Source organism: Mus caroli, unplaced genomic scaffold (genome assembly GCF_978045245.1).
Source record: "Mus caroli unplaced genomic scaffold, Mus_caroli_1 scaffold_5, whole genome shotgun sequence".
Classification (NCBI taxonomy): Eukaryota; Metazoa; Chordata; class Mammalia; order Rodentia; family Muridae; genus Mus; species Mus caroli.
This window is the reverse complement of record NW_028227260.1, coordinates 31,188,825-31,211,838: the sequence shown is the minus strand read 5'-3', so window position 1 is coordinate 31,211,838 and position 23,014 is coordinate 31,188,825. Positions and strand designations below refer to the sequence as shown.

At 35.4% G+C, this 23,014-nt stretch overlaps 1 protein-coding gene across 2 annotated transcripts in view; it reads left to right on the top strand.

The window, feature by feature from the left end:
• Nrk (Nik related kinase) overlaps positions 1 to 23,014 on the top strand; it is a 98,109-nt gene that overhangs the window by 58,166 nt on the left and 16,929 nt on the right. For both annotated transcript variants that reach the window (XM_021153380.3, XM_085837570.1), the window contains 12 exons: positions 470 to 645; positions 2,354 to 2,417; positions 2,837 to 3,965; positions 6,403 to 6,501; positions 8,801 to 8,868; positions 10,391 to 10,506; positions 12,939 to 13,036; positions 14,245 to 14,582; positions 15,703 to 15,964; positions 17,724 to 17,877; positions 19,055 to 19,126; positions 21,001 to 21,144. In XM_021153380.3, the coding sequence (XP_021009039.1) occupies positions 470 to 645; positions 2,354 to 2,417; positions 2,837 to 3,965; positions 6,403 to 6,501; positions 8,801 to 8,868; positions 10,391 to 10,506; positions 12,939 to 13,036; positions 14,245 to 14,582; positions 15,703 to 15,964; positions 17,724 to 17,877; positions 19,055 to 19,126; positions 21,001 to 21,144 (2,720 nt within the window). The remainder of the gene's footprint in view (positions 1 to 469; positions 646 to 2,353; positions 2,418 to 2,836; positions 3,966 to 6,402; positions 6,502 to 8,800; positions 8,869 to 10,390; positions 10,507 to 12,938; positions 13,037 to 14,244; positions 14,583 to 15,702; positions 15,965 to 17,723; positions 17,878 to 19,054; positions 19,127 to 21,000; positions 21,145 to 23,014) is intronic.

Below are 23,014 nucleotides of genomic sequence, written 5' to 3'. Positions count from 1 at the left end.
TTTCTTTGCTTGAATTCGGCTTAACTGTTTACTGTAATGTTGCTATTAAAGTAAATTTTGATAAATAGATTTATCTTGATTTAGTAAATAGATTTAACTTGAATCTCTTTGCATGTGCTGTTTTACAAGCCTGTTTTGTACTGTTTAGCAACACCTTCTTTCAGAATCACATTGAATCTCTTTATTGCCATCTGATTACATGAGCTTTACTATGTACCTGCTGCTGAATTCATGGCCATTTCTAGTGTTGAGTAGAAAAGTCTGTTGACTCGACTTCTATTTCTGAGGTTTACCTGACATCATCATATCATGTATATTGTTAAGATGTGGGATATTTCCTAATTGAAAAGACAATCCTAGTTCTAACAAGTCTTTCGGAATCTTTGACCTTGAAATCAGCACAGTAGTGGGCTAAGAGTAGCGCAGCAATTAAATACTGCCATTCATCTCTATGCTTCTTTCTCTTCAGGTCCCGTAAGTTCCAGAATTTCATGGAAAATTGCATGATAAAAAATTTCCTATTTCGTCCTACATCTGGAAACATGCTTCTTCACCCATTTGTCCATGATATAAAAAATGAACGACGTGTTGTGGAATCCTTGACAAAACATCTTACTGGGATCATTCAAAAGAGAGAGAAAAAAGGTAGAGACAACAAAGCTTTGTATCTTTCAGAGTCGGTATGATATAGGAGCTTACATTTATTCCTTGGTTTTAGTTTTAAAGTATTTGTTCAAGAATTTGGACTGTAGGGGTGTCACTAGAGAGTTGGTTCAGCAGATACGAGGCCCTAAGTTCATGTCCCACCACCTATGTCACGTGGCCCAAAACTATCCCTAACTCCATGGCAAATAGACATGTACATCTGACACATCGGGGACAATCCCAGAGCCTTTTGCCATTTCAGTTTTTCAGCAGCGCTGTATGTCAGTAATTCATTCAATTGCCTCTTTTGTGAGCATTTATCTATGAGGTTATTTCGCTATTCCCATTATACCTATCAAGTATTCATACTTACAAGACCTAAAGCCTCAGATTCAAATAGAATTTTGGATTGTGGCTATATTATTTTAGATCAACTTCTAACAAAATAAAGGTAAGCAACTCTGAGATAACTGTGTTCATAACTGCAAATTTCATGATTTAGTTTTGAAATGATTTGTATATACCATATGAAGTTCATGTCACGTCCTAATCACCAACTTGAGGTATAATTGAAGACGCTCACCTATGTACACAAAGGTCAGCTACACTTACTGATCCCCACAGTGACAAGATGATTTTACTCAATGGACAGGAAAACACTAAGGAAGCTCCTAGTTTATATTTTCTAGAAATTTATGCATTTAATTTCAGGGACTGCAGACGAGGCCCTCCCTGATTGTGGAACCTGAAAACAATAGAAAGCAGGCTAAGCTCAAATCAAATGTGAGAGCGACTGCAGGATTACTTGTCCGGTCCACAAAATTATGTGCCCTCTTTCTAAATGGGGAGCTATAGGGTTTGTGTATGTGCCTCTGATCATATTGTTATGGGGGCCAGCATCATACAGGCCATTCTTAAATCGCTAGAGGAACATCAGCCATGATTTGCTGAAATCTAGAGGTGTAAGATTTAAAAAAAAAATGTTACCTATAGAAAAAGTCCCACTTCAATGGTGATTTCTCCACAAATGCAATTATAGCTGCCCTAGGCAATTTAACACAGGGAATTGGAAGAGAACTCTCCCATTTGTAAGATGTCACATTTCAGTAATAACACCACAGTTGACAGGAAAGAATCTGAATGCATTAAATATATTAAATATAAAACAAGCATAGGCAGACTACTTAGAACGCTGCATGTAGATTGCCCCTCTCAAGGTGGGTTACATCAGGGAAAAGCACTTAAACAACTTCAAGGGGAAGCCAAAGTGTTTATGTCACTCTAAGCTTGGGATCTTACACATAACTAAGCCTCTCTTGGAGCAGACGCAGGGCCATCAGTGAGCATATAGGGTAGATCAATTGTTCATGGTTCTGCAGGTCAAATCCATACCATCAAGTGGTCCTTGTCCTTTTTCTTCCTTTATCCCATTCTGCCTTTTCTTGATGGCAGCCATCAGATTGCTAAGATTTATTTCCCTTAAGTCCAGAAAAATTAATAGGGCTGAGTTATCTCTACTGTGTTTCCAAACTATGCCTAGAAACTTGTCAACATCACCAGCAAAGTATGTTTGAAGAGCTCCCTTAGTTCTTACCTTCTTACCCATAGTAATTCACTCTTCGTCCTAAGCCATAGAAAGTTGCTAAGTCACTAAGGTGAACCATAAGCTGTTTTTGCATTACTTCCTTTTCTCTTTTTCACACAAAAGGAACACCTGTGGCCTTTGAAGGAGAAGAAGCTGTTAAGGAGCAGTACATCACAAGGAGATTCAGGTGTGTTGGGAAAACTCATAATTAGATGATAGCATGATACTTGAGACAGTAGATTTAATACCGCTCAAGACGACTTAATCCCATTTGATACAAAACAAACAAACAAACAAACAAACAGAAAAACGCCATACTTCTGCTTCTATGAGATATTGTGAGAAAACATTGTGAATTGTTGTTACTATTCCGAAATGACATACAGCAATAGAATGATCAAGTAGAATACTAACCTACAGTAAGGATTTAATTCATCAGCGGCATTACATTACCTACAGGATATTTCAGACATTGCAAGAATGAGTACAGAATTATTTGCTATCTTTGTTGGTGGGTCTATCTTTTAAAAAGTAAAGCAATTCTCAGACATGACCTAGTTCCAGCAAACACTCATGATATGCCATTCTTCTGTATGCTTATTTTAGAGGGCCTTCTTGCACTCCTGAGCTTTTGAGAGTGCCAACCAGCAGCAGATGCAGACCACTCAGAATCCTGCATGGAGAACCCCCTCAGCCAAGGTGGCTACCTAATCAAGAAGACCCACAGGACCAAGAACTTCAACAACTGCAGAAGGCAGCCGGAGTGTTCATGCCTCTACATTCTCAGGACAATACACCCAAGCTTTTCCCAAAGCAGGTTGAGGTAGCACCCTATCTCCGTGGGGCAGCTCAGGTGGTCATGCCAGTACTGGTACAGGTTGAAGCACCGCCCCAAGTAAGCAAAGCAGCCCAGAATCTCAAGTCACTCCCCACTCAGGATAACAAAGCTACTTCTCCAGAGGTCCAGGCCCCCGTAGCTGAAGGACAGCAGGCCCAGCATGAGGCCTTAGAGACAGAACAGCCTAAAGATTTGGACCAGGTGCCAGAAGAATTTCAGGAGCAAGACAGGGCACCTGAACAGCCAAGGCAGGGCCAGGCTGCTGAGCAGCAGCAGATACATAATCCTGTTCCTGAGCAGCCGCCAGAAGAGAATAGGGCACCTGAGCAAGCTGAGGTGCAAGAAGAGGCTGTGGAGCCTCCCCAAGCTGAGATCGAGGAGAAGGAACCTGAGGTAGTGCAAGTGCACGCCCAGGTGCTCCTGCCTTTACTGTCCCAGAACCGTCACGTGCTCTTGCCTCTTCATTTGGATAGACAGCTGCTCATTCCGGTTGGTGAACGAAATGAAGAGGCACCACGAGCCCAGGCCTGGGATCTAGAGGCCTCAAGGGCAATTGGTGCAGTGCAAGCGTTGATCGAGGGACTATCCAGGGACTTGCTTCGAGCACCAAATGCATTTGTCACAAAACCACTTGGTCCACTGCAGATCTTCTTGGAAAATTTGTCTACAGACGGGTTTTACACTGAACCGGAACCGACACAGAAGAAAAAGTCGAAAGTTGCTAGTCTAAGGAAAGCAATAGCAAAACGACTAAGACCCAAGAGGTTCAGAGCAAAGGCATTATGGCGACTTGAAGATTTTGAATTCTCAGATGTAGAAACCAGCAGGAGACGGCGCCACCGTAGATGGGAGGACATCTTTAATCAGCATGAAGAGCAACTGAGACGAGTTGAAAATGTAAGAGATTTTTGATATTTTTTCTTGAGTGAAAACTACTGGGAAAATATGCTCGTTATTGCTTGCATATTTTCCCAGGGAAACCAAATGAAACCAATATTCCATGTTCTACCAAAGTTGTACACTTCAAATGAATCATTCTGAAATCTCCAGATAATTGTGATCAAAAGAGGAAAAATTGCTTTAATAGTACAACTAATGGTTTAATGTATCTCTACTAAAGGAGTCATGGCTTAATTATTAGGATTTTATTTTGCTTTGTTTTACTTTTTTCCACTTACTCCCTTATCCAGTAAATGGATTGCCTACAAACACTTAAAATTTGAAACATTACTAATTTAAAATTCCAAAGTTGCCTCCATTTTTATGTCTCTAACATAACTTTCTGGGGCTACAGAGCTGACTCTGCAGATAAAAGCATTTACTGCTCTTGCCCAGGACGTAGGTTCAATTCCTAGAACCCTACAAGGAAGCTCATTACAGCCTGTAGCCTGTCTCCTGTGGGTTTCTGCACACATTTGGTACACATGATTAAAGTAGGCAAATACACATAAATAGATGTTTTTTCAATTTGAAGTTGCTTATTTGTTATTTCTTGCCATAGAACAGAGGATTGCACTATTTATGTGAATTGCATTAATTTATACTTTGGGATTTTAAAATTGAGGTTAAAATAAAAACAAAAACTAAGGACTAGAGACATGGCCCAGAGGTTAAGAGCACATTCTTTTACAGGGCTCAACTTCAGTTTTCAGTATCACATGACATCTAACCATCTAGAACTCCAGTCCTGGACAATCTATTACCCTCCTCTGATCTCTACAAACACTGTACACCAATACAAATAAAACAAAATAAAAACAAATACATGTCTTGTGAAATGAAGACAAAAGTCATATCCAAAACACTTTGAATATACTTGTCATATTTATAACTTGTCTTCTTAATATTCCCATGCTTTTATGTAGTTGTTCAATGATGTGACTGCACAGACCAGGGAACAAGTAGAACTTGACTTCCCATTTAAGAACAGTCAATAAAACTTCAAAGCTCCCATATGTAGGTGGATAAAATTTGACAGACTTGGTTGAACTTTATGTGGCACTATTAATTTAACAATGAATAGTTTATAGGTTTAATAAGCCAATTATTAAGGTCAATATAGATTAGGAAAGCAGCTGTTTTCTAGTAATTTTCAGTATTCATTTATATAAAAGGAAATGTAATATGATGATTAATCATATCCACTTAATAATAACTGATGTAGTAATTACAAGTGGACCTTTCCCGAATATCTAGATAAGTTATAATTTGGGTTTGTGTACATGAAGCCAATTATGTAACTGGTAACTTCCTGGGACTTCTACATAGAAAGGATTTTAAAAAGTGAAAGGAGAGTGAGCCAAAAGGGCAAATGGACGCCTCCTTCCCAGAATGTAAGGAGACAGAACTCGTATGAGTCTGAAACCATGATCTGTGGCCCGAAATAAGGCATATAACTTGCTAATGACTGTTCTCAATGATCTCTCTAAACCAATTAGAGCTAATGGGATTTGCATTATTGAACAAGACTTGTATTTATCCTGGAAATATGCCCAATATTAGCAGCAGAGAACATACTTACTGTCATTGTTTTTAATATATATGTGAGAAGCTACTTCAAAATAGAAATAAGTCAGTTAATAATTGTTAGCCATACTATGAGCCTAAGTTCTCACATAGACATCCATATCCAGATATGTGATATATATATATATATATATATATATATATATATACACACACACACACACACATATATTTCCTTATGGAATACATAAAGGAAATAAAATTCTTTAGACGACAGAAAAAGTCACAGTTCTTTTGAAATATGTGAAATTTAATTAGAATTTATAGACATGTCTGAGTGCTTTGCCATACCAGTATGTAAGATGCATATATTTTCATTATAATCTGTATGTGGAAGAGATAATAGTGGTTGATTCATTTGATTGAACAATTTCTTAAACTCCGGGAGCTTAATTTAGGAGGAATGGTTGGGCTCTATATCCTAGATCTTCTTCTATTTAGAGCCAAATTTTAGAGTTATAAGAGCTTACTAAATGTGAAACCGTAGGTTGTGATTATGTGTTAATCAAGCATTAAATCATATTCTTAATCTGGATCCCAAAGATAAGCTTCAGGAAACCAGCAGTTAACCCCAAACTGTATGCAAATGTGTGTCTGCATTCAGTTTTCTGTTGGCAATCTGTACTTTTCCTTAGATTTTAAAAGGGATCCTTAACCAAAAATTATTAGAAACTGCTGGTTTAAATAATTTGTACGTCTTTGGAAATTTTTCGTCATGGTTACAAAATAAGATGATTCTGTTGTTCTTCTCACTTGCACACTCATAATGATTTAAATATTTATATTATTATTATTTTTTGTTTCAAAGGACAGAGAAGATGACTCATCAGACAATGATGAAGTGTTTCATTCAATTCAGGCTGAAGTCCAAATAGAACCACGCGCTGCACATGCTGCAGGAAATGAGGTAAAGTTCTCAGTATGAGTTGTTATGACATTAATAAGTACCTAGAAAAGTGCCTCTTAAACTTAATGGTCTCAGGATCCCTTTATAATCTTAACTATCAAGAATTCTGTAAAGCTTTTCCAGTATGTCATTCACTAACTTACTGAAAATTAAAGCCAAAAAGGTATAAATACATTTAACATAATGAGTAAATATAAATAAAAAATATTTATTTTCCCCAAAACTTTATTATACAGATGTCATTTTCTCCCATTTTCGTATCCTTTTAATCTGTCTTACTTAATAGAAAACAGCTGGATGTTCATATCTACTTCATAATTCAATCTGTGACCATATGTTGTTTTGCTTGAAATATATGTATGAGCTGGCTTAGTACCTAGAGATGGCTAAAAAGAGGAATTTGATATAAATTTTTCAGATAATTGTGACTTGTAGATTTTCCTTCAGAGTGTCCTTCAAATACTTGTGCATATTCATTGGTAAATGCCCAAACTATAAAAATAGAATCTAAAATAGTCCAAGTAAAATATTGTGTATCTCCAAAACTTCATTGTCCTGTCTTGTACTCTGAATAGAGATTCCACTTACACATGATTTCTAAATTCATCTATTCACCAATTGGAAAACATTACTTCACTGTGTATATAGATTCTCCCAAACGTTTACATTCCATTTCACAATATCAGTACAGCATTTTAACAGCATTACCAATGTTTACCATAAATGTAACTGAGTATTCATAAGCTGTCAAATGTTCAGTGACAGATACTAATTTACACTTTCTCATTTTCCATTGAGAGCTCATGTTTTTATCATTGCTGGCAAGTAACCTCACTTTGATTTTTTTCTTCAGTTTCCAAACTTATTTCATTTAAGATATCTAGCATATACACATAGTTCATGCAAGAAAGCTTTTCAGGAATTTTTTAAATCTACTATTTCATATTAAAATGTGAGTAGCTCACTGTGGGACATAACCATACATCTTTTACCTCGGTTCTGTCTGTCCTTGATAGACTATTTATCACAGATCTAAGTCAGTCTATGATTCATTTTCTCTCACATGAAAAATTTAATGATGTCAGAGTGACTTCGGTTTTGATGACCACATCAAATAATATTTACAGCATGTATATGGTGTTGTGAGTTCACTTCTTATGCAGAGACAGTGGCATTATCATGACTTGGTTGGTAACAGCCAACATTTCCCATTCTTCTTGGTCACTGGAATTATTTAGTATATAAATAAATAACCATGACTTTCTTCTAGTGATGGTGGGTCACATTTGTTGTACACCATCAGCACAAGATACCTCACAGAAGTCCATGATAAAAAATTGTCAATGCTTTTGCAATATAGTTTTTTAGAAACTAAATCTTGTGTGACTAAGAGTATTGAATTATAAAGACTAAATATTTGCAGAGGGATCAGGAGTTGTATTGTGTTAGTTAATGAGAATAGTCAATAGTGTCTCTGTGTTGCCTTAACTCATACCCTTCTAAACTAACTCTACATTTTCTAAGGTTATCATTCACACAAAGTCAATATAATTTATTTGAGAAAGTATGGCATAATTGGTGTTCCAAATACTTTTAGCCTCTAAGTCAATTATACTCATCCGATGTAGTAAAATATTCAAGAAAGAGCACATGCATACAATGCTGGCTTATATCAACAAAATAACATTCCTTTCTGCTAGCAGGGCAGGCAGAGCCAGAGTGCTGCCTTATCACATTTAGTGTTAGAGGGCTATTTTTCCTCCCAGTAATTTTTAGCTATGGCCCACAATAAGCCACCTGACGTGTAATAAGAAGAGTATGAGTTTGAACTTAAATTCTTTTCTTTTTGTGGGGGAGGGGAAGTGGATGTGATTTGCTTTCTCAAGACAGGATTTCTCTTTACAGACCAGGCTGGCCTTGAACTCAGAAATCCTCCCTCCTGAATGTGGGATTAAAGTCGTGCTGTAGCACTAATACCCGGCATGATTTCATTTTGTAAAATTTTATAAAAGCTATTATTCTTTTCTGGGCTAGTGATTACTCAATAATAAAAAGAAAACTTTTGATTACATAGTTTGCAGAGTCTACTCCTATACTAAGGTTCTAAGAAACCACCAGAAATTATTGTTAATTAGTTCTAAGATTATAACTATAAAAATCATTTCAGTTTATAAAGGTTGTGTTTTTAAGTTAGATATTTGGGAAATATATGTGAAGAAATGCAATTTTCAAATAAATTAGTAACTCAAAAGCATTTATGATAACAAATTTGATCAATCAATTGCATTGCATCTCTAAGGTCCAGGAGAGATCTGCTCCTATCCCTTGCAACCGGAATCGCACACATCGTGTGAAATTTTCTCCAAGGTATGTGTTCCTGTTTTCAAATTATTTGCAACTGTGAGACTGATAAAACAGAATTTTGTTTCTGTGACATTAATTTTTGTGTGAAATCAAAATGTAGTTGTCACTAACATCATGACGATTTGGCAAAATTGGCTTATATTTAAAAACCTAACTTTGGTGACCCAATAACAAGACCTTCCAGTAACAGTGCTCATGTTTAGTCCATGTGATTCAATTCAATAATTACTTAACAATTTTGAGAATGCAGAAATAGAAGTGATCACAATAATTTATTTGATAATACTCATTTTGCCATAGGGTTTAATACATGTCAGGTGACTTGTCTCACATGTACAACATAATAAAATAGAAATTATTGATAAATGCTGAAGCTAATGCCACAGAATAGGAAAGCCAAAAAGTGTTCTGTGGTCACAATCAAACATATGAATCATTGTCCTATAAATAAGATTATATATATATATATATATGCATATATATATGCATATATTATATACACGTGTGTATATATAGTTTGATTTTTTTATATATTTGCAAAATCCTTTGTAGCTGAGTTAATAGATATTAACTAGGTTTTTTTTGTTTCCTCATAACAAGGTTTATGGATTTTTTTTCTTTTTTTTATTAGATATTTCTTTTATTTATATTTCAAATGATATATAAATATATATGAATACATATGCAACATATATACATATGAACACATATGCAACATAGAAACTATTTGTTGTAATTTTAATCTTTGTAGAATTCTTGATTTCAGTGATTTTCAAAGATTATGTTCCATAAGTCAGGTTTCTGTTTGAAAGACAATTTTCAAAATTGACTGGACTCACAGTGGAGAGAACTTTAGTCTAAGTTCATTAGGTTTGCTATTGACTAAATATTTATTGACCATTCCTTATATTAAGATATTAAGACAGGGTCAGCGAGGTGGCTCAGCAGGTAAGAAGACATCATTTCAAGCCCAACATTGACCTGAGTCCAGCTCCCAACATGCACACAGTCAAAGGAGTGAATCAACTTCCACAAATTGACTTTATGACTTTCATATATGCAATGTGACATTTATTTTACCTCTAGTTACATGTACACACAAACACACACACTGAAAAAAATATGTTTTAATCGGTTTTCCAAACAATTTTTGCCCTTAAGTAAATTAATTTGGACTTACTAATTATAAACTCACCTAGTATGGTAAAATATTCATGAAAAAGCAATATGAATGAACATAAAATCAAAAGTAAAGATACTGTACACCATGTACAGATATACATACTGTAAACTATGGCCAGATGATAGAGAATTCATATTTAATAAGCATAGCCCTATGACATAATTTTTTAAATCTTGTGACTTTATATCTTTACATAACACCTGTGGGAGAAACTTTTTCTTTCTTTGGGTTTGGTTTAAGTTTCTTTCACAGATGGCTTTAAGAGATGAAGATAAAACTTCCCTATATGCTTATCAGGATGCTAAATACACCTTCCTTAACCCTGTGCTCTCTGTCATTTAGTGTCGGTGAGGAAGAGCCTTCTTTGGAAGAAGCCCAGCCACAGCAGCCGCAGCAGCAGCCCATGAACATCCGACCAAGGAATTGCCTAAATCCTCAGAATTCTCAAGCACAATCAGGTGAGTCAAAACGGGAAGTTTCAACGTAGGCCTAATATTAACAGCTTATATGTCAGAACTATAGAAGAATTTCAAGAAGGAATGCATGAACATGTTAGGTAGGCCAAGTAGTATTAAGACAAGATGTTGATTTGGGGTTTGAGTGATCAGTGGGGACCTCTGAGAAATGGAATCCAACATGAGATAATGCATGAAACCTTGAGAAACCACTCTTCAACTAGCCAAAGTGTATGAGGCTACTTTTATGACACTAAGTCAAATAATTGTGAGGACAACTTTTCCTGGTCATTTGATTTCACCTCTTGAAAGTATGACGTGTTCAACATTACATATTTATGAAATATTACAAACTTGTGGCTTTATTCAAAATATTTGAAAAATAATTGTAATTTAAAACTCACCTAGTATAGTAAAATATTCATAAAAAAGCAATATGATGAACTCAAAATCAAAAGTAAAGATACTGTACACCATGTACACATGTACATACTGTAAACTGTGGCCAGATGATAGAGAATTCACATCTAATAAGCAAAATACTAAGATAGCTTCAAAAATTGCAGTATCATTTACAATCAAACAGTGCTGTCTATTTCAGAGATTTTTTAAACTATTATATATTTGTGAACATTATGAAAAATGCAAAAATTGTGCACTGGATCATAAAATCTGACATTTTCCACTTTTAAGTGTGCAAGATATGTTTAAGTAAAGGACATTTGCTTATTAAGCCCTCACATTATTTGTAAAAAGTTATCATACAAATTTTTGTTAAATGTTTTTATTATAAGGGCTATATAAGACCAGATATTAAAATATCTGAATTTTAAAACCTTAGTCCATTTTAGGAGATTAATATAATGAAACAGTTGTTTTCAAAGTATATTTTCACATAGAAATCCTGTTTTGAAAAAAATCAGGCCGAATTTTAGGAATGTTTTCCTTCTGTTTTGATCGGCCTCGATCTTGCTCAAACATGGCAAACACATAAATTTTATGGTCCATTCACTTGCCTTTTTGAAATAAAATAATTCATCAACATTGACAGGAGAAGGAAGCAGTACTATCTCTGCAAATAATAACCAAACCTTTTAGGTCTCAGACACTGTTGTGTGTATGACAAAGGCCACGTGAGGTTCCCAGCAGGTTTAACTTCCCCACAGAAAAAATCAACTCACTGTAGATGTGCCAGAGAAATCACTGGACACTCAACCTTTATCATTTGTCTATGACCACTCTAAAAGACTTGAAAGTATTACTTTCTGAATAAATAATAAATAGCAAGGTTACAACAGTACTGGAGGGCAAGAATGTACATCCTTCAATATGGAATATAACATTCTCAAAAGATAACAGCATTTATAAATACAAGGGGTTTTATTTGTAGTGTCTAGACTTTGGCTATGTATAGTAAATTTACAGATAAAGGAGGGGACATTGGTATTTATCTTAGATATCCCTAAGAAAAAAATCATTACTTTAGGAAGCATTCTTATAATAAATATGTTCACCTAAACCTTACTAATTTCTGAACCTATTAAACATTTGCACTGAGTTTTTGAAACAACTTATTATTTACTACAACAAAATTTACTGACCAAGTGAAAGAATTTGTGTTTTAAATAGAAATATCATCATAATGGAATTGGGCTGTCCAATGTGACAGTAAACAGCCATGTCACATGTGATTATTAAATGAAAACTAAAAGAAAAATTTAATAAATGTTTTAACAAACTATTTCTTAGGTGCACTGGCCACATTTGAAATGCTCAGTAGCTTCCTGGTGGTCCAATGGTTAATCCTCAGTACTCTAAAATGTTCATGGGGCATGGAGGATAGAGCAGATACAGAATATTTCTGTCACTACAGAAAGTTATCTCTCAAATCATTATTCTAAAGTTTCCAGTTTCATGAAACAGTTAAGTTTTGTAATTGTTATTAGTTCAGTCTTCATTTTATTGAACTATTTGGGACTATATTAACTGGGTTAAAACTGGGGAGGTTTAATATTGCAGTACACACTCAAGAATTATTCATCTTCACATTACGTCTTGGACCTCTTTCCTACTGGATAGTATAAATGAACACTGGTACTCTCAGACTTACCTTTTCTCAGTCTTTGATTTCTAGTGGATCTACATGCTTACAAGTCTTACTGTCTACCCTCTTACATAGATATACCAAGTGTACACTAAATATTAAGACAAAGATGCCTAATATGTCTACAGCACAAACAAAACTTGAGTCTGCTACTACTTTTGAAAGCAGAATTCAGGATCATGGCACATGAGGATTTAAATATAAGGTGATATTTCTGCAATTTAATTGCAAAGGATGAGAGAGAGCAGTGAGCTATTGAATTAATCCACTACAAAAATGGGAGCACTTGTGAAATCTCTGTTGTTACTAATGGACTTTTGGCATTTCATAGACTCATCTTCTGAGGAGGATAGTCCTGTGACTAGGAGGAAGTCCCAGTCATCACCCCCTTATTCTACTATTGATCAGAAGTTACTGATTGATATCCATGTAAGTTTATATCATGATACACTTATATGTATTTTTATCATCAGTTTGGTTTGACCTATTCTTTCTGACCTTCCAACCTTGAGGTTATGGACTGAACAGATGGCTCAGCACTTGTTTCTCTTTCAGCAACAGACAAGGATTGGTTTTCCAGAATTTATCTGATGACTCACAGTCATCTGTAACTCTAGTTCTAGGAGACTTAACACCCAGCTCTGGCATTTACATATACCTGCCATACACACGATGCACATATCTACATAGAGGCAACCACTCATACACAGAAAGAGTTAAGAGTTTAAATGTGTCGTATTAGCCTTTATAAAAAGATCATATTGTTAGGCAAGTATTCAGGATACAAAATTTGCAAGTTAAAATTGAAATGGGGAAAGAGCAAACAGTTCTGTATTTTAACTTTGTATCAAAGTGTGTTGATGAGAGGTGCTGAAGATATAGCTTGGTGGTAGAGTGCTTGCCTAGCATACTCCAGTCTCCAGGTTCAATCCCATTACCACACAAAATAGAAATAGAATATAGAGGAAAGAACATTAACAAATGGATACATCCAGACTAATCTATGACCAAGAGGTATAAGTCACATTTTCAACTTTTGCTTAATAGTATTTCCTAGATAAGGAGACAAATAAAATATTAGAGAAAAATATTGTCTTCTGATTGTATAAGCAAAAGGCCTCCCTAAATATTTTCAATGTGCTTTCAGATCATATTATGTAATTTTCATAATACCCCTATTCTATCATACATATATCTATACCTACCATCAGAACTGTACTTGTATTTGCTTGCTTTTGGAGGCATTTGAAATAATTTAAGATCATATATAGCCTATGCAGACAAAACTGGGAAAATAACCTATGTATTTCAAGAGCTATACCCTAATCTTAGTGTTAGGATAAAACAAAAGGAAATAACTGACTTTATCTAGAGCATACTGCCTGACATCAAAAGCAAATGTCTACTCCTCAGCAGGCAAGTAGGGTTAATAACACAGTGAGTTAATTGTGCCATGTGATCTATAATGTCCACTAATAACTAATAAAGTTTGGGTTTGGGCAACTCATTTCACTAAAATTTTTTCTCGATATAATAGGTGGACATCTGTTTCAATAAAGAATATAATGTTAACTTGTTATAAAAAAAAAAGAGAGAGAAACTTTTAGAGACTACCTTACCCTTTCTTGTGCACACAGGTTCCAGATGGATTTAAAGTGGGGAAAATATCACCTCCTGTGTACTTGACAAATGAATGGGTAGGCTATAATGCACTCTCTGAAATCTTCTGGGATGACTGGATAATGCCTACACGTCCTGCTCGGCCACCTGAAGAAGATGGTGATTATGTAGAACTCTATGATGCTGATGCCAATGCTCATGGTGATGAAGTTGCAAACGGTGCTTATGAAGATCCTCGTGATGGTGCCAATGGCCATGATGACATGAATAACCAGCTTGATCAAGCAAATGGTGCTGCTGGCTACAATGGTAGAGACGTTGATGGTAATCATGGTGCTGCTTTCAATGGGCCAAGGTTGGTTCATCTCTCTTATTACACAGTAGATGCTTATAAACTCGGAACGATTGGCATATTTGGTTTATTTCAAACTGTAGCATAACATTTGAGAATTAATGAATTGTACTTGCATAGTGGTGAATGTTCCATATTATAATTTTTTTTAAAATGTTCTAAGTTAGAATACTTAGTTCTGATTTTAATATTTATATATTATAAAATGCATATACAATTTACAGTTATTTATTAGTTTCTTGATAACAAAGACTGTATGAGATTTCTCTTAAAATTAATCCCACTAAATCTCCTTCCCTTATAAAATCACAAGGAAAAATAGGTAAAAAGAATGAAGTATTATACTACTATTTGCAAGCATAGTTAAGCCTTTCTCAGAGAGTTGAGATTTTGCCATGTATGTGATCGACTTAATATCATCTTTATTCATTTAATTGGTGGAGAAGTTACAAAAAGATCTTCCAGAATAAATAATCTATTAAAAGTTCCATTTTCACACAGCTTTTCTTTTATGATCACAATAGGGACATGTTTTTAATAGTGTGTTCCATGCATAACAAGGTACTAGCATGTAAAAAACAGTGTTTATAAACACTGGTTATGTGACCCTCTTACTTATCCTCTAACATTTGAAGTCTATATTACATGTACTTTCTGATGAGAGTAGTTGCTCAAGGTGTCTATAGCAGAGCTGTTTGTATATATGTAAATGAGTGAAAGCATATGTTCAAATTAACATAAAATAAAATACTGAAAGATTCTAATATTATTATGGGGTTGATCATTAAATGTGACTAAAATTTATTAGTAAATTATCTATTTGAGAAAATTAGCATTTTCTGTAGCTACCCAATTATGTGTACCTAACAACATAAAATGTAGTTGTTTTCCTCTGTTTCCACAATGATGACACAGACTTAACAGTCTGAAATCATTATGTAGTAAGGCAAAGCATTGGGGACTTTTTCATGTCTGTATGCAACCAAAAGCATTCACAAAAAGCAAAAACATTCCTGAACATGATGTGTGTGTGTGTGAAATTTTCTCTTTTTCTTTCCTTTTGTGGCTTTGATTTGTGTTTGTATTAAATGGCCTTCTTTTATTAATTTCTCCTTGTTATCAGAGCAAATTATCCCAGAGCGGGAATCTTGAAAAATGGTAATAATGATGGACGTAATCTAAACAGGGGAGCTTTTGGAGCCTATGGAGACGATGCAGCCAGAGCTTTCCATGGAGCTGCCGCTGAAGCAGGTGCAGCCTTTGGAAACCATGGAGCCAATAGGGGCAATGGAAGAGGTAACAGAAACAGGGAGGCCAATGGAAGGAATGAAGAGAATGGAGCATTCGGACGGGATCAACATGTATTTCCAGATTTTGAACATGAGGTGATGAATATATAATATAATGAATATATACTTCTCTTGTAAATGTATGTCAACACATATGTAATGTTATAGGTATTTAACATTGATTATAACGTTTTACCTCAAATCCTGAAATTATTTAAATTATAAGTGCATAGGATCTTTACTACATACAATGTGATGGTTCCTATGGACTTCCAAGGGAGAGAATCTGATGTATTTTGTCCTTTTATGTCAGATTATACACTTGGGATAGTATTTCAAGGAGATGGCAAGATTCTTTATAGCTGTAGAATACAAATACTGAATTTTTTTCATTTTAAGTCTGTAAATCACTAACATTTTTGGACATGGACAATATTATGCAACCATTAGCATTATGTATTTGTATAGCACATAAAGGCTTCGCTTTCATGATGGCATTTTCCCACATCCTTTGTCTTTATTGCTTTTCCTCTTCTTTCCCTTCCTCTTCCCCTCAATTGTATCCAGTTTGCCTCCATTTAACGCTCAAGTCATGTGTATTCTCTTGGCACATTTTCCCTCATTACTCTTCCTTAAAATCTTTCTCCCTCTCATTCATAATCACTTCTAGTTCTATACTATCCACACACATATATGTATGTATTTGCATATGTATAAATTAAAATCTAGGACCTGTGTGTGTATCATAAAGATAGGAAATACACTTCTGAGTAGGATTGTACCCATTAATATAATAATTTACACACACAGACAATACATTGACATTTTCATGATTTCATTTTTCTTTGTGGCTGAATAAAATTCTGTTGTGTATATGTCCATAGCACATTTCTGTTTTCCACTTCCGATGCTAGACATCTAGGCCTATACATTTTTATCTTCCCGAATAATTAACTCCCAATTCTTCTCCTGATTATTCAGTCCCCTCCACAGATAAAATATAGTATTGCCACGTTTGGAGGCTTTTATCATTAAGTGCATACTCCTTAAAAGGAAGCATGCAAAACTTAGAGTGAAATACACTTACTCTAAGATTTTTATAATTTGGATTTGTTTTGCTTGTTTTGTTTTCCATCTTTTGTTTGATCATTTGTCCCCATGTCTCCAGAGGTTCTTCTTGCTCTCACTTTTCCTAAGCCATGTATTTTTTGGTGTGTTTTGTTCTCCTGTGTTTGTTTTGTTACTGTTTTAGGATCAGAGTCTATCTCTATAGACCCATCTTAGCCTATAACTTGTATAACTCAGGCTGGCCTAAGACTCTCAAGAACAGTCTTCCATGGGCCAGCATTAGATTCTCGTGCCTATGCCATGAGACCCAGCTCTGTAGATATCTTAAACTAACAAATGCAATATCCTCATGCCGTGCTTTTCTTTTCAAAGTAACTATTTAGCACATATACTTTGGGGTCAGAGTCTTTCAAGCCTTACTTAGATCTTCTACTTACCAGCTCTCTGACCCAGACAACTTTTTATTTCTTTAAGTTTTGGTTTCCTTATAACTGAATCAGAGGCAATAATGGCACATACCTTATTGTGTTGTAGTAACTGTTCATGGAGATGCATGGTTAAGGTTATTAGCATAGTACCTGATCTACTTCTGCAAAAATTACATCAGAAATTGTATATTTGGCAATTTAATGCTCCTTCTATATAATAAACTTACTTCTCAGATGATACTGCTGAATACTTTTAGTAGATATGAAAATTTAAGAATATATATTACAGGTTAAACTTTCAAGTCGCTGATAGCATTTTTCCAGGTATATTAAAAGTTGGGTCTTTGGCTTCCTTTTAGGAATCAGATCGTGGAACTGAGACCTCAGATTCAATTGCCTTGGACATCACATCCCTTGATGGCGAGCAAAACAGTGGTAGACCAGTATCATCAACAATGGGTTTTCCTATTGGACGCTCATCTCCTAGAGGTTCTGATTTTGGGAGTGACATCTGTGAGTATTTCTTTTGTGATCTTTCAATGCTGAATGCTTGTACTTGCTTATACCATAATTCATAATGTGTAATGAATCAGAGATTGAATATTCATTTGGTATAAATCGAGATTTATGCGTGCTTTGAAAAAAATTATTCCTCAGAAGGTAAAGTCATTTGCCACCAAGTTAAGTCTAATCCCCTAAACACACATGGTAGGAGAACAAACCTAACATATGTGCCTTAATAAGTAAATTAAACATACATGTACATTTGCATATACACATACATATACATTTATCTTTTTCCTTAGATTTTTGGGAGTCTTGTGCAACCAGGATGGAATTGAGCTCATTCTATAGCACTTACTGGCACTGACTTCCTCATCCTCCTGGGATCACAGACCCTTGCTATCCTACCTACCTGTCACTCAATCTTTTTGGTGACTAGATTTGACCTGCAATTGAGAAATTTAGTCCTTCACTCAATTATTGGTTTTGTACTACTATAAAATCCACAAATCACATTCATACTTAGCGTTGTATTTTAACCACTATAACATATATTTTCTAATGTGTTAAGAATTTGCAAAAACTTCATATTGTTGTTTCACCTATAGGGTTGCAGTTCCCTTTAGCTCCTTGGGTACTTTCTCTAGCTCCTCCATTGGGGGCCCTGTGTTCCATCCAATAGGTGACTGTGAGCATCCACTTCTGTGTTTGCTAGGCCCAAGAATACCCCCCAGAGCTCGTGTCTCTAGCTGCATATGTATCAGAAGATGGCCTAGTTGGCCATCAGTGGAAAGAGAGGCCCATTGGTCTTGCAAACTTTATATGCCTAAGTACAGGGGAACGCCAAGGCCAAGAAGTGGGAATGTGGGGGGGAGGGGAGTGTGGGGGGAGGGCATGGGGGACTTTTGGGATAGCATTGGAAATGTAAATGAAGAAAATACCTAATTTTAAAAAAAGGAAAACATGAACTTGCAAAAACTTACATAAAAGATAAAATGCAATAAGAAAACCAAACTTTGAGGGACATCTTCATGATGGAAATACTTGTCACATGTTTAGTATACAGACCAGTGATTTGTCTCAATACCTTCCCCCTTTACAGTATATGTAGAATTAGTTGAGGTGCCTGAAAAAGCAGCTAAGCTACCATCTGCAGTCAATGTTAACCCACTCTCTGTCTCTCCAGCATATAACAGCCCAATACTACATGTGTATGAAAAGGAGTTCTCATCTGAGGTCTACTGTGGTTCTTTGTGGGGTGAGTTTGATTTCTTGAACTGAGGGTTTATTTATTTATTCATTTAGTCACTTTACACCCCAATATCAGCCCCCTCATTCCAGTGCCCAGGCATGCAAGTCTTCCCTGGGTTCCAGCCTCACCTGTGTCATCATCAGCACCCCTGCTCCAAATCCTGCACATAAAAGTTGCTGTGGGGCTAAGCACATCCTCTTCCAGTGAGGCCAGCAGCAGGATCCACATGCAGGCAGGCCATATGTTCAGGGACAGATTATTTTTTAAAATTCATATTTGTGTAGAAAACTTTCAAAGCTCGTGGAAGTAAAACATATTTACCATTGCCAATACGTTAAAAATAAATTTATAATAATTGGTTGAGGGTTGATTTGGCTTGTTGAATTAATGTCTTTCTCTTTTATGCTTTGTTTAGCTTGTGTTAACTAGAGTGAAATACAAACTTAGACTTCATTCTAATTATTTGAAAATTTGAGTTTATTTTTTTCTAACTTAGAATACACTTATTACAAGAAAGAGTTCTGTAGGGTCTTAAAAATTTTAAGTCTACAGTATGTATAATTTTTCTCTATAAATTTTCTTAAATTTAACACGTTTTTTTCAACTGATTTTTTTTTGGTATGACCTTATCAGTAGGGCTGAGATTATATGTTGTTCTAAGATAGTCTTCATAGTACTTGCTATAAAGTAACTTAATAGCAGAGAAGAGGTCCAAGTAAACACTAACTTCTAACTTAACACTTCGTAGATTTTCACCTAATGTATAATTGAACAGAAGATGTGCTTTAAAAATGAAAAATAGAAACCAGCAATTTATTTTTCAATTTGTGAAGAAATGATCTTGCTGTGCATCAGAAACCAGTCCCAAGAGAGACTCCAGGGCATGGAACAGGGTAGAAAGGATTACTTGGAAAGGAGGAGAAAGGGTCCCAACTGGAGTCTTTAGACAAAGCACTGTAATTAGAACGTTAAAATGTACACATTTAGTTATCCTCATCCCTAAACATGTGGTCTTCTTACCAGAAACCAGTAAATGCAATGCTAGGGTTGATGCCCTCAGAAGAAAATCGTCATTCTCAATGTTTTGCTACTTTAGTGGCTCAGACAATATGGCATGTGCCACTTCAGTCTGGCAAGTACTCAGAAATATAGTCCATGCCTAGAAAATGAACTGACAGCAACTGTCTATGTATAGGTAACTTTCAGAAGAGCTGACTGATTCTAGAAATGTTTTTGACAATTAAAAAATAGTGCTATGATATATACACCATTTTGTATGTCCTATGGCACATTAGACGGAAGGAAGATAGAATATTTGTTGTATATGGATACCTATTTACACATTTTAGGGGACATACTCTGATAGGCATGTACATAGTTGAATAATATGAGATAAATAAGGCCTGAGATAGTATGAGATAAACATTTGCCTGAATTGATAAAAAGTCATCTTTATATAGATTAGCAAGGTGAAATTACAAAAGTAATTATACACATATATTTAGTTAGAAAATCGATAAAGGGTGAAGAAATATGGAATACACATGTACACAGTAGAGTATTATTCAGCTGGGAAAAAGAATAGAATTATGTGTGTAGGAAAATAGTTGATAACTGATTGTTGAAATAAGCCAAATGTGTAAAGACAAATAGCACATTTTGCCTTCTATGTAAGCTCTAGGTTGTTTTAAGGTCCTACTGGTAGAATGGAGAGGACCAGAGGGAGGGAGAAGGAAAAATAAGGTGTGTGGGGAGTAATGAGTGTGATCTTGATTAAATTTTGTGATACATTTAAAAACATCATAGTGAAACCCCATTCTGTAGAATTGATATACGCTAATAAAACAGCTAATCACTTTTCCGTGTCTGCATCTGAGCAGGAGTCAATTTGTTGCTGGGCACCCAATCTCATCTGTATCTGATGGACCGAAGTGGAAAGGCAGAAATTGTTAAACTTATAAAGCGAAGACCATTCCGTCAAATTCAAGTCGTGGAGCAGCTCAATTTGCTGATTACCATCTCTGGTTTGTTTAAGACCTAAAATTAACTGAGTAATTATGTGGGGTAATTGAACTGCAAACTGGGTTAAAGGCTTTCTTAGGTGAAAGTGTTCACAGGGAAACACTTGAACTATAACGTTTAATTGGGACAGCAGGATCTCCTACCTGGAGTTTCGTATCCATTTGGACTTTAAACAAAATCCTTTTGATCTCGATTCACATAACCTAGGTTGGAGATCAGGAAAACTACTTTTGCATCCTTGAAAGCTCCTTTCAGAGTTGTCTCTAATAAAACTCCAGAGCTGTAATCACGTGCACTAGGGACTACACCGATATCTACCATCTAGTTTTTGATGTGTCTGGAACAACAACCAACCAAATGAATGACTATTTGGATAAAAAAAGAGAATTGTACCTGTCTCCACCTTATTACAAGGGCATACAGACAAGGGTTAGGTACAAGAATGGATGCCCTAAAGACACCTACACCTTTCCCAAACATTAGTGGATTTCCATGATCTTGATCAGTCAAGGCCTGAAACTTGAACAATGAAAACCAAATAAGTTGGTGTTAAATTGTGACTACTAAATGAATGGAAAGAGATAAGTAAAGGAGGCTGTGACTGTTCCTAGCTATGGTGGAGGGGATTTATTGTAGATACAAGAGAGAACATAGCCAGGGGCCTAGACAGAGGCATCTGGGAGAGTCTAAAGTGAACAGGACCAGAAGACTGAGTGGTGCCATATGAAAAGAGGAGAGAGGAGAACCTTGACTGGCAGTCATGAGGTCAAGAGGTCAAATACTATAAAAACATCATCATCAGATGAGAATCTTCTAAGGCTACTCTGGAAAAAAATCTTTCAAGGATGCAATGTGAAGTTATTCAGTAGTTTATTTTACCAGTTAAGTATCAAGTAATAATATGTATAATTTTTGGAAGACTAAGACCTCTTTAAAATTTCCCTATTTAAAACACAGTAAAATCGATCATATTGAGAATTTTACTTTGTAGGCTGAGTGTGGTGGCACATGCTTTTGGTGTCAGCACTCAGGAGGCAAGGGAAGGTGGATCTCCGTGTTTGAGGCAAGCATGGTCTCAAAAATAAGATTCTTATTGCTGGGACTTTTATAACAATCTTAAAGTGGCTAAGAAAAATTGATAAATTCAATAGTAGGACCTTTAGTTCTTAAATTATAAGAACTTGATAGATTTATTTATTAGGAAATTAAAATTAAAGACAATCCCACACATGAGCAGGATATAAAAATTTTCTCAACAGGTTATTTTTATATATTTAGGAATAGCCATGTATATACATATCTGTATATAACAACAATTAATGACAAATAGCTCATGGCTGTGAAAGAGAGAAAAGAGTGTTATAAGGAAAGGCCTGGAGGGAGGGAAGGGGAAAGTGAAATGATATAATTATAATCTCCAAAAGTAAAAGAAAGATTTAAACGTTGTCTAAAAGCAACTGAGAACAGACTGGTTGCCAAAGGCTGGATTCATGGGAAGGGAGAAGAAAGGTGATGCAAGTCAATAGGTGGATCATCGGTAAAGGCTAAATAAGTACAACATTTTGTTGTTCTATGGCCCAATAGGTAAACATAATGAAAACAGGGTATTATATATTTGAAAATAGTCAGAAGTTAGGAATTTCAATGTACTCACCATAAATACAGTTTTAAAATTTAGGTAATAAATATGCTCATTTCCTGATGTCTACATGAATTAAAATACCACATCATGCATCATAAATATATAAAAAAGAAGCTTTATAATAATAATAGTAATGAGGTTTGTTTCCTAAACACAGTCTTAATGTATCCCAGTGAATTATTTTAGATACACTTCAGACAGGCATAAAGACAGCTAGTAGAATCCAACTG